At 40.4% G+C, this 12,681-nt stretch overlaps 1 protein-coding gene across 3 annotated transcripts in view; it reads right to left on the reverse strand.

Moving 5' to 3' along the window:
* NRXN3 (neurexin 3) overlaps positions 1–12,681 on the reverse strand; it is a gene marked incomplete at its 5' end in the record, with an annotated part of 932,122 nt that overhangs the window by 519,313 nt on the left and 400,128 nt on the right. For all 3 annotated transcript variants that reach the window (XM_084263764.1, XM_084263765.1, XM_084263766.1), the window contains one exon: positions 5,115–5,234. In XM_084263764.1, coding sequence (XP_084119890.1) covers positions 5,115–5,234 — 120 coding nt within the window. The remainder of the gene's footprint in view (positions 1–5,114; positions 5,235–12,681) is intronic.

Genomic DNA, 12,681 nt, shown 5'->3' on the forward strand with positions numbered 1-12,681 from the left:
TTTCTACACACTAGCAACCTCTTGCTCTCTGACTCAGTAAGTGATAAGCTAGGCACATTAGGAGTGAATGGGTGATAATTAAACATGAACAACAAAGAGGGTTTCTGTAAGCAAATCAAGCTGAGCATTCTGGCATTAACATTCAGGGAGGTCATGAAGTCTGGACAAAAATTGGCCCAGATGGTGAAGATCACAGAATGGTGATGGAGAGGGGATCTCTCAACCAGGGGTCTGATTCCTGCTCAGTGCCACAGACAAAACGAGTGTGGAGTGCAAATGGCTCATGAATGCAGGAAAAAAAAGCCACTAGTTGCTACTTTAGGTATGTGCCCTGACAGCAATCTCTTCTAATGACTACTCTGCCACAATAGTTAGGCAAGGGTGAAGGAAGCTGGCTCTGCCACAGTCTTTTTGCAACCTTGTCTACAGACTGTGCTCCAGAAGCATCAATTTACTTAGGTACTGATTCACTCAATCACACAGAGGGGGGAAGAAAGGGAATGGGGTGGGTCTGCTCCAACATCCCTGACATCTATCTAGAGCACACCTGTGGCAGAGACCAGCTTCAGTCTGCCTCATCCAATGCAAAACGCTCTGTGCTTTACTCAGAAGTATTGGTCTCTGACTTGTTCCACTAATTTTGATATCCTTCCTTTTAAGTCAAGGGAAAAAAAGACATTCTGGGTAGTGACTAAACCTCACTTACTATGATTACACAAATGAAGTTATTGAAATGTCTTCCTGTGAGACGGCTAAATTAATAAACAAAAGAGCAAAGTCACCAAGACTCCCTTTCCTTCCAATCCTTCCCTCCATCAAACATGATTCACAGAAAGACACAAGAAGCATATCAGTTATGCACTGCACAGAAAGGAATCTTGAAAAAAAACCCAGCAGCCCTGTATATTACTTCCCCTCCAAACTAAAAAACAAAACCCCACCCTAAACCAACAAACATCATTTAACCAAACCCATCACACTGGAAGTTAGACCATGGCTCTGCTTACCAACAGGATCTTTGAAAAGCAAGCAGACTGGAGGTGTATGAAGATACACAGAGAAGACAACCATGGGGTGCCTTTTCTTTTTCCCCATGCAAATGGAAAGCTTGTTTTCAAACCAGGTGGATATTACAACTCAGAGTTTATAAGTAAACAAATAAGTAACCACCCTGAAAAAACAATCCACATTCCACAGACTTAACTGTTTCAGCAACAACAACAAAAAAAAGCTCTTTGAAAAAGTGCTTTACACTCTGCAGGTTGTTGACCTTTTCCAAACAGCCTCCTTTAAAACATACCTGTGTTAACCTGGCAATTTCTCCTGGAAAGTCTGACCCTCAGTGTTCCTCATCTGCATGAGGCACCGAGTAAGGAGCAGCACACTCTCTGCTCCAGTTTGACCTGTGTCTACCATTCCCACTACCTAGACTGCCAAAGCCTGGGTTTGATGCATTCTGTGGGCAAGCAAGAGAATGTGATTGCTTGACCAGGTAGACAAGAACGTGAATAAGTTAAAGAATCTGTAAAGTCATTTATAGGACAACAGTTCACATCCATGCCACATCTCAGGTCACCTGCAGTCTTCAACTACCATGTTTTTATCTGGTGAAGACGCTTCATTAACATTGTGGGTTCACTTTTAATTCTGGTACTTTATCTGCTCAAATTTACACCTTAGAACATACACAGACTAAGCAATAGTTTGGCATGCCAAGGGTTTGGGTTTTTTTTTTTTATATTCCTAAATATCAATTGCAGTATGTTAATGGTGATTTCTTTTATCTCAGAGTAAGAAAAGAATTCTTAAAATAGGTTGAAAGCCTGTATGTATTGTATGTGATGCTGGAATGATTAAAACATCTCTAAAGATTGAAAAATGTGGAACCACCTCAGAAAAAAAGAATAGATCTTAAATAGCAAGGAGAATGGAACCAGTATATCCCAAAGATAATGATTACCTCTATTTCTACCTTTCTTTAGTGCTGACTGGTATGCAAGGCAGTCCTTTAAATTAACTTCTGTGCAACAGACCTTCTCAAAAGGAAGGAAAGAAGCATCAGGGTTTTTTGTTGTTGTTTTGGGGGGTTTAAGCACTGGCACAAGAAATTATAGAATCCAAAATTAAGTATATTAAAACTCATTTTATGCCCCCATAGTTTCCATTATTTTGTTTTTCTGAAGAATCTTGATTCCTGCAGTGTAAATACCACCTAAAACGCAACGGCAGCTAGAAATTAAGGTTGTATCATCATTTCCACTAGGAACTTAAATCCTTGTCTTTTTAAAAAGCACTAGTAAATGTACAAACATGTCTACAGACATACAACATTCATCTCTGCCACCTATGCTTTTTCTTCACCCTTCAGAAACAGCAGTTGCATCTGAATCGTGAAGCTTAATAACCCAGTCCTGGGACAAAAATTCAAAAGGAAAACCAACAGGCAAACCCAGTTCTCAAGGATTCATAAGAGTTAATGACTTCACAAAGCTTATACTAGCAAATAACTAATACTAGTTACCAATAGGTAACTGGGGACTATCTAAAGAGATCATCAAGTATAATTGAAAAGAACCTCAGACATGCCATTTATCTATCTCAGAGGCACCGAAACATTCTGCATCAAACATACAGAATCAAAGTTTTCCAGTGTGGATGCTTGAGTTAATTAACAGAAATGGAAAGACAAAACATACACAGCAAGTCCTCCTTTTGCTACCAGTTCCATTGTGTAAATCTAGATCGGCTCTAGTGACTTCAATATTCCATATTCACATCAGTTGGAGACCACAATTTGTGCATAAAGTAGCCATCTGCTAAATTAATAAAATTAGACTCCTGTGGTAAAAAAACAAATATCTACCTGATGTTTTTCTAAATAATAGCAAAGCTTCAGGTTACAGCAAAGTTGTCTCTCCCTGCTATTACATGAACTAAAACCAGGCTAAAGAACATTTAATTCAATTCAGATAGAAGTGCCTGCATTTCCATTAAACTTGGGTGTAATAGTAACCATATCTAACAGAGAGGAACAGGAAGGAAGCTTTCTCAGCTTTCTCCATCTCCACAGCCCACAACACTCCAGACATCCAGGAGTAGAACTGTGTCTTCAATGCCCTGATACATAGTAAAGACAAAAGAACCCCCCACAAACACCAAACACCAAACCCCACCACAAGAAGATATATACGCACTTTTTGAAGATCCTGGCTGAAGTCCTGTTGTGTTCCAGGAGTTGACACGACTTACCTTTCCTGACCATTTTGAAACCCACATTTTCCTGCAAGCATTTCTAAATCACCAGCACTGGCACTAAGAGCCTGGCTACTACGCTTTGCCTGTGCCACTTGCACTCGTTCCAAACCCCCATTTCTGCTGTACATGCTTTCAAGCTGCCAGCTCCTAAAAGCAGCAAGGAATCCCAAACTACAGACACAGGAACTTGGCTTCCTGACACCTCAGAGGCTGCTGCTCTAAGTCATTGGCAATAACATAACAAGGGCACTGCGACATTCTGGAGCTGTGAAGCCCAGCACATCAGAATAAAACCAATGCTATCAAGAATCTCCTTGGTGATTTCCTGGACAAGTACTTAAATGCAGGCCAACAGGATTCCATGCAGTGATTCTTTCACACAAGAGGTTTATAACACGCTAAGTTTAGCAAGTCCAAACTGAATGATTCAACAAGTCCCGTGGGAATGGGAAAGCGGGTGCCCAACTGACAGGAGCAAACCAAAACAAAACCACAGAGAATTCAAGCCAAATCTTGTGGCTCCAACATAAAATATTTCTCTGGGACCCAAAAGAGTCATTCTGGATTCCAATATAATCCAAAATCACATATAGCATTGCAGCCTATAAATCTGTGTCTGTAGTACCCTTCTCACAGCTCCTGTCAAAGTAGGGATGCTGATCAGCCTTGGCAGTATCTGTCTGGGAGAACTGTGGTGGGAGAAAGGGAGGACCAATGCAAATACCACCACATTGTATGAATAACTTGGAACAGCAATGTTTTTGGCCTTCAACAGAAACACACTGTCATAAAATGTTAAACAGCTTATCATACAAGCCATCAATTCAGCCACATCTCAAACTTCTAGGGGAAGGGTTGCAGTTATGAAAGAGTCACGGCACCAATATTGCATGGACCTTGCTGGTACCACTAATAAAAACTCTACTGCAAATATCCTTAATGAAGCAGCTTGTGAAATGCAGGTGGTCAGAGTGGACAATAACAGTCTTCACTGTTCTTAAAATTTACACACCAAATTACTGAAGCCTACTGTTATGCCTACTACAGCACTCATAATGTGCTCCCCTGTTTCCTGCCTCAGAGAAGGGAGGGAAAAGGACTAATTTCACCTTAAATATCAGAAGTGAGGACAGATTGGAGCTGAACCAATCTGTTCCCTCCAGGCAGAAGCAAAGGCCGTATCAGGATGAGCAGAGGAAATGTCTACAAGCTGATTATCTGCCCCCCAAAGAAAGACTTCAGGGGCTTGTTCAATTACATTATTAGAGATCTTAATAGTAATTTGTCAAGAATAACATCCAATGCTTTGAGAAACCAATATGCCAAGAAGCATAACACTGTTGCTGTACATTTTACTGACCACCTGATTTTAACTCAACATTCTAGTACCTGATTTTTCATCTTAGCATGCAGCTAGTGACTCAGAACATGACAAATCTATAATACCACTCAGCAACTTTACATGGATTCCATGTCTTTCTCACCAAGGTTTGAACGAAAACCTCAAAGCATAACTCGGTACACAAAACATAACCATTTTGTACCTATGTCAATATTACACACAATATATACAAGTAATTCCTGGTTGCTCTAAATCAGGAATTCTATTAACATCAATTGCAATCATTGGTCTGGTTGAGTTAGCTTTTAAAAGAAGGAGGAAAAAAACCAACAAAACAAGATCAACACATACCAAAATCACCTATTTTCATTTTAGCAAGGAAAAAAATACCCAGCTTCAAATAAACTTTCCAGGAAACAAAACTTGGCTTTGACCTGGGAAAATTGTATTTCAATTGAAATGATGTGTTCCCAGTCAGAACTCACAGCTCACTAGTGCAATGGAAAAGCCTACTTACGATCATTACACTGGCTCCCAGAATATGAAGTCATGGAGCAATCACAGGTGAAGCCTTCCCATTGCTGATTACAGATGCCCTGGTTCGCACAGGAATCTTCCTGGCAGGTAGTGCTTGGTCCTGGAGAAGGGATGACAAGAAAAGGGTGAAACAATGCTGAGAGAATTATTTTACTCAGGCCCACAAAAGCTCCAATTCATCATTACCATTACTATGAGGATCCTCATGCAGAAGAGAAAAAGCACTAACCAAACACTTTTCCATTCTTGGACATGCAAGAAACTCAGGTAAAAAGAGCACAAAGACAACTGTACACTCCACAACAAAACAGCAAACTGAAACACAGAGCAAGGAGGAGGAGTGAACAGCAACATATTCCCTCTTAGGCAGGCCCAACTCATGTGTTCAGTATGTGCTCAAATAAATTTACAGTAAAATATGGTGTGATGCAAGGATAACAAATACTGCCAGACTGTCGTGCTTCCCTGGAACTTTGATCCCCTTGCAGAAATGAAGGCTAAGAAACAGGTCCATGAACAGTGCTTCATGCTACCCAAAAAACCCTGATATGTGGATTCAAACTCAAGATTTGAAGACTCAGTTGGCTACAACCTCACTTTATAGATTAACCCAAACGCACAACAAGTCAAAGACACTGATTGGTCCCATTACACAGGTTCCATGGCATTAGTCCACAACACTTCTCTATTTGGGATTGGTTTCCACAGCCTTTTATTGTTCTGTGATTTGGAGCTAACAGTAGCTACCCTGCTCAGATAAACCTTGCAAAGACACATCCCAAGCAACAGGCAAAAAAGTCATCTTCAGATCAGCGTCTGAAAAACACCTAGTATGTCATTCACAAGGAGGTAGCTGGATTCTCAACTGCCCAAGAGCAGATGTGAAGCTGCAAGCCATAGATTATAACAACACAAGTTTAGAAATAACTTCCTGAGAAAGTATTTTATCTTCAACACTCTAGACAAAGGTGTGTTGCTCCTATTGTGCAGTACTTCAAATAAAACTGCTTTACCTGACAGACCTACCAATCTATAACCCATGCTTGTTGGAAAAGAAGAAGTTACAAAAAGAAATAGAATAGATAATAGAGGATCAACTGGCTTGGCTGCCTGAGATCAGTTTGTTAACAGCTTCCAGTCCAGGACAATAACATAAGGCAGAAGCAACAACTGTTCTACCCATCCTAGAATATTCTGTCATAGCCTTTGTTAGCTACTGCAATTCCATCAGGCTCATCTTACTTTTCATAACATCAGCATCACCACCTGTACTTTATAGATGAGACAGGACACAAAAGTGGAAACAGCATTTTCCAACATTTTAACCTAAAATGAACCCCATAAACCCCCACCTGACACCACCCACAGTGATTTCACTGAATCCCATAGTTACACAGCTTCTTTGATATTCAGATTGTGCATCTGGGCACTTCCACATTTACAAGCCTTTGTAGAACTCACATCTAACTGGAAACCCTACATCATGCCATGATCCTCACAACAGTTCTAACACCGAGCCAGGAATGGACCCTTACAGCTTTAATAGAGAGATCCTGCTCTTCCCACCATAACACCTTTCCTCACTGACAGAACAGAATGGGTGAATTCCAGCAGCTTTTTAGCTGTGTGTGTTTCTTTACATCTCTCCTGCAATAACAGGGAACATGTGACTACCAGAAAATTAACTGATCATTAGCAAAAATCTGAGTTCCTTCTCTGATCCGTTATCCTGTTAAAAAAATACAGACCCCAAAACCTCTAGGTAGAAGCATAAGCATGGATAACAAACGCAGACAACAAAAATCCATGAAGTAGAAGTCACCTATCAAAAAGGGGTGGCAGCAGCAGCCACAGCAAGAAAACAATGTGTTACCATGCTGAATGTTGAGCAGCGTTTTTCAAGACTTTTCCTCTCCCCTCCACCTCGTCTTCCCACGCCCCTGATTCTCATTTGCAGCTGTATGAATCCCAGTGGTTGAACTGGCACAGTATGACGCTAAGAGATCATTTTGAGGAGTACAACAGCAATCAGAGACTGTACAGTGTGGGCTGACAAGCACATGTATGTACACGCTTCCCTCCTGCCTTCACACTTAGAAAAGGCACTGATACAACTCTATAGATACATGTGCATCAGTCTGGGGGCTGGCATTTGCTTCACACTTACTCTGGCCTAGTAAAAGAAGGGATAACAATCTGAAATAGAATATTAGCTTTCATTTTGCCTAAAATATGGGGGTAAGGAGTAAGGAGCCAATACCTCTCCTGTACGTTACTATTGCAATATCTGACCCCTAATCCTAAATAGGAATATCAATACTCCTAGAGGTATAAATAAAAGGTTATGTATATTTTAAAAATCAAACCAGAAAACAATTGCAACTCTATACAAGCCTGCTACAGCGTGAACTGTAAATGCCATTACATAGAAGACAACCAGAACAGTATTTTTAATGACAACATTCCTCCTCTCTTCCTACACTCCTCTGAGAACATTTTAATTAGTAACTGGACTTGACAACCACTGTCATCTAATGGGGATATCCTTTGCCTAGGTGCCACAAGAGAAAGTACTCAAGGAGTAAGACTGCGCGAGGCCTAGTACCTGAGGCGTGAGGCCTACTACCTAAGGCTTGAGGTGCTCACAGTGAGAGATTTCAGAGAGCCAAAGGACTTGAATTCATGACCAGTATTGTGGTTTCTGAATTGTATTTTACAGAAACCAACTGTGAAGGTGCAAACAGTACTTTCAAAGCAGCCAGAGGAAGAAAAAAGCGAAAACAAAAAGAGAGAAAGAATAAAAAGTTGCTATGCTGAGCAACTTTGAAAGCCTGACAACAGCACAAAGAAGCTTGAAGCCTGATCTGCTTTAGAGTCAGTTGTGACGACACAACATAGGTGTTAGGTATTACCTATTGCCTCACTCTTTAGTACCATGAGCCATTTGCATGGTAAAAGGATCTTTGCCTCAGAGTTCATCAACTCCCCCGGTTTACAGTCTTTGCCTGGTGTCATAATCCTCCATCTGTGGCAACAGAATTCTGTTCAGAGCAACTAACAGGGATGTCACAGGGGATTAGGATTTTGGATTAGGGAGCGAAGCAACAGAAGCACAGGAAGGTTTATAAAACAGAATGATTGTATTACCATGCACATGTCCTTTAGTGCTAATAAACAAGGAAGTAGATGACAATCAATTTATATATACGGCAGTAGAACTGGTCCTAAATACCCATGCCACCAGGGTTCAGGCCTATTTTTAACTCATTCTTTTGGCAACACTTACAGCAGCCAAAGTGTTTAAAGGCAAAGTCTCAGAATTATTCTTCACATAATAATTTAAGATATATCTGATAAATCACACTATACTTCTAATTAATAAAATGTGCATGCTGACCTTTATTTTCTCTTTAAATTTCCAACACCCTGACAGCTCTTGCTATTTTTATGGGTTTGTCCAAAGGTCCTGGTTTTCTTGTCTGTACCTAGGCTTAGGGCATTGTTTTCTTCATGCCACATGCACAGTGGAAAGGGAAGTGGGCAGCAGATACAAGAAAAAAACCCAAGAAACTGGTGAATTCAGCAATGCAGAAAAGCATCCTTATTAGCAGAGTTGTGACTCGGTCTCCTCCTGTCTAGGCTAAGCCTAGCGACAGAAGAGGATCCTAAGGAATAGGGGATGGCAAAGCAGAATTCTTCAACAATGTTCACTTGATCTTTATTTCTACATCTCTGATTTTTACTGGAACAGGTCAGTAATTGAAGACTACAGAAGCCAGGTGTCTGGATCCATATTATGCTTGGAAAAATTACTTTGTCTCCCTAAATCTTTTATGCAAGTTCAGCTGTATGGTAGGTTTCTCTTCACTCTGAAACAAAAAAAAAAAACACCACCAAAGCCACCCCCTCATCCCTCCTGACCTCCCCTAAAAAAAAAACCAAACCCAAAAAAAGCCCAAACAACCACACCAGCACCAAAACAAACAAAAACACAACAAACAAAAAAATAGGAGAAAAAACAAAAAAAATTAATTCTACTGTTGCACACTGCTAGAACTGCCATGTTTTATCCCACAGGTGGGCACATTTCACTGGCAAGAGAAGTCATTCCTGCTGTGCCATCTGAAAGCTCTTTGCAGAAAAAAGAACTTTAGGAATCAAAGACAGCATTGTGTTTATCACAGTTTCTTTATATAACAGCTGCAGGACTCTAACATAACTGCCCTGTGCTTTGATCATAACTAGCAGTGAGCATTAAGCTAAGCAAACCATTCTTGGTCTTGCACATACCACTTTACTTCACACATCAAAAGTTTGCTCCCATTGAAAGAAATCTACCATTTGTGTTAACATTTTCTCAGTACAATTAATACCTGCAACAGGTAAGGTTCAATGGCATTATCAGTATATTTTCCCTCTCCATCTCTCTAAATGCTCCCATGTTTTTTTTCTTGTACCTTCAAAGGGGTTAAGAAGAGACAGAAAAGTAACACACACAAGACATCTTTACTGTCTTTGCTGAATCAGGTGCTTCTCTTGTCCTACAGTACCTAAATCGACAATGCCATCAAGAACTGAAATGTTCCTACTGCTAGCAGTCAGAACTTATGATGGGCAATTTATACCTATGATAAATCTACAGTCTACTTCTATCAGCACTCCTCTCATATCCAGTGATAGGCTGCTTTTTAAATTCAATTTGCAGGTCCACTACTGCTCAAAGACATGAGGTCTTGGAACTCATTTGCACTAGGAAGAATATAAACCCGCTCCAGGGTGGACACTTACTTTGCACAAACTTATAAAACTACAGTCAAGGTTCTGTGTATGCTTCAGAAAATCAGATCCTGTACTTTGAGTCATATGTGGTAGAAAGTAGGAATCTCACAGAGCAAATTAGCAAACCTGAACCAAGACCTGATTAGCAAACCTGAACCAGAAGAGCAAAGGGCATTTCCAGCAAGGCCAGCTCTTTGAGCTCTCTCACTTCCAGTTTTATTTAATCTTTTTTAAGAACTCATCGTCCCTTTCATCATCTCCATTTGGGAGATTCCATAAAGTTACCCATTGTCAGAAATAACCCAAAATCCAGCATTCTGCAGTCCTCTGAAAATACAGCTGTTTATCCCAGTGCATCAACAGAACCTGAGCTTTTCATTCAACTGACATCAGTTATGACAAGTTCTTTTGTTCCAAATACATACCTGGTCTAAAAATTTCAGGGACTGTAACCAGATAAACAACAAATATGCCAGTCTTCCACAGAAGGCATATTCAGCATTGCAACAGCAATCAACAGAGGATGGATGTACAAGGTAGTAATTTGGGGGGTCTTTCACCTCTATGGAACCTGCCCTATCTTCCTCTGCTGTCACCCTGCCCCTCTCCCTCTTTAGCAACCTTTAAGGTCTAGAGCAAAGTGTTCATACACACCCTGGTGAGGGAACAACAACAACAAAGAAAAAGCCACCACCACCAAAAACCCCCAAACACCCAAACCATAAAACAAAAAGTCAACTGCATAAAAGGGAGTATGCCTGCACCTGAGATACAACAAGGAACAGGGAAAGACAAATGAAGTAGAGGAAGTAAACAGTACTCAGACATTCAGACACAGAAACTAAAAGCAGAAAGGAAAAACTGACAGGGCTGTACGTGAACAAGAAAAATACAGTCAATTGGAAAAACACCCTTCCCCACTGCAAATCACAGCAGTACAAAAGTACCAGGCCTCATGGGCTATTCTGAAACAACCAAACCTATTTAGTAAAGGTTGGTTTCCTGAAAAGCCAATAATCCACATTATGTACAGAAGACAAATGTTTCCCCTTAGGTTTTAATAAAATCAGGTGTCTCCATCTAAAGGGCAAATATTCCTATAGGGTTAAGACCTCTGTAACAATATGAGCTTGAGCTGGAATAATGTTCACAATTCTGACAGGTCTTTAGATTCTAAGGACTCTGCAAAAATCAAAACAAAAAGATCTGTTTATTCTGGGACTTCCTTTTTAGACACCAAAAATCACGTAGGAAGTCCTGGGCATGTATTCTTAATTCCAATGAACTCAAAAGTGACTACAGAGGACAACAGTGGCTGTGGACAGAGACAAGAAACTTGATGTCTAACAGAAGTCCCAAATTCCCTGCCACAGTTTGAGGGGATGGCACAGAATGCCTTAATCCTGAAGCTATTTACACCCCAGTGTACTTCCAGAAAGTTTTTTTCTCCTTACATCGGTCCCAGCCTGCGTATCTTTCCAATCTCATCTTTTACCACTTCCATTTACATAAACTTCAGAAATCCCCTCCAGGCAGCATGTAATACTCTGTAAATCCCTAACCTCTGTAAGACATGGTACTGAAACTTTTTACTGCTGTGAATAGGCCAGAGATGGCAACAAAATGTGGCCATAGCCAGATGCTCCACATGCATAGAGCACAATACATCACACTTACTTCTGCCTTCCTCTAGGCTGTTATATCTTTCAGATTCAATGTTTCTTGTACATCTAATGGCTAAAATTATCTCAGGCTGTCAATATCTTCACCTGTTGGGTAGGAGGGCACCTCCTAATATGCTTCTGTCTATTAAGAGCTGCTACCATGATCAACTGTGTACCCCACAAAAATTGCTTGGTTCCTCCAAGTATATTTTTATCCTTTTCTAAGGAGATGTAAAATACAAAACCCTACCTAAAACCAGAGATAATATTCTGAATAAAAGGTAACTGCTACCTTCATACACCTGTGATATGGAACAGGGATATTTTAATTTGAAAATGGCATCTATTGCATTCGATCAGGTCAGCAACATCACCACTTCTTCACAGTAAACACTGTGCATAGAAGAGCTTATGAAGGATGTGAATAAAGCCACAAACACTTGATTCCAGTTACATGTAAAACCTTGGGAAGTCTTGTCTCTAGTTCAGGGAGTGAAACAGGAATACTCAACATGTTTTCTCCCACAGCAAAACCTGAGGCTACACCTGTGGCTTAGACACAAAATTCCAAGGTGATTAAGCTGATACCATAACAGGTATCAGTGATGGCTTCAGGGCTGTTACACAGAGACACATTGTTCAATGCCTCTGACTTCCCCTTACAACTGAGACTGGTCTCTCTCTTTCCTTCAAAACAGAAGAACATTTTCTTAATTTTTCACAACATTCAGGAAGAAATTACTTTGTACTCTACACTAGAGGAGTTGGGAAGTATACTTTCACTCTCATGTTTAAAGGGATAGACTTTCACCACCATGGGAAATATCCCTCTGGTTATACTAGTATCAAAGTCCGATTAATTTCTAATAAGCAGGCTTCCTCTCTTACATCCCAGGGAAACAGGGCATTTGTGTCATTGTACTGCTAATCCTTCCTTTATTATATTTCTCCTAAGAATTAGTTTTTATCAAACTGGTTTTCTGTCAGCACTCTTTACCTCATCACCTCTCTGGCATGTTCTCTGTTGCTATCTGGCTCCCTCTCTTTGTGCCACCTTCCTTAATTTCCTCCAATTTCCCCCCTCCCTTCCTACTGGAGCTACTT

The sequence above is a fragment of the Gallinula chloropus genome (genome assembly GCF_964237585.1).
Source record: "Gallinula chloropus genome assembly, chromosome: 4".
In the NCBI taxonomy this organism is placed as follows: domain Eukaryota; kingdom Metazoa; phylum Chordata; class Aves; order Gruiformes; family Rallidae; genus Gallinula; species Gallinula chloropus.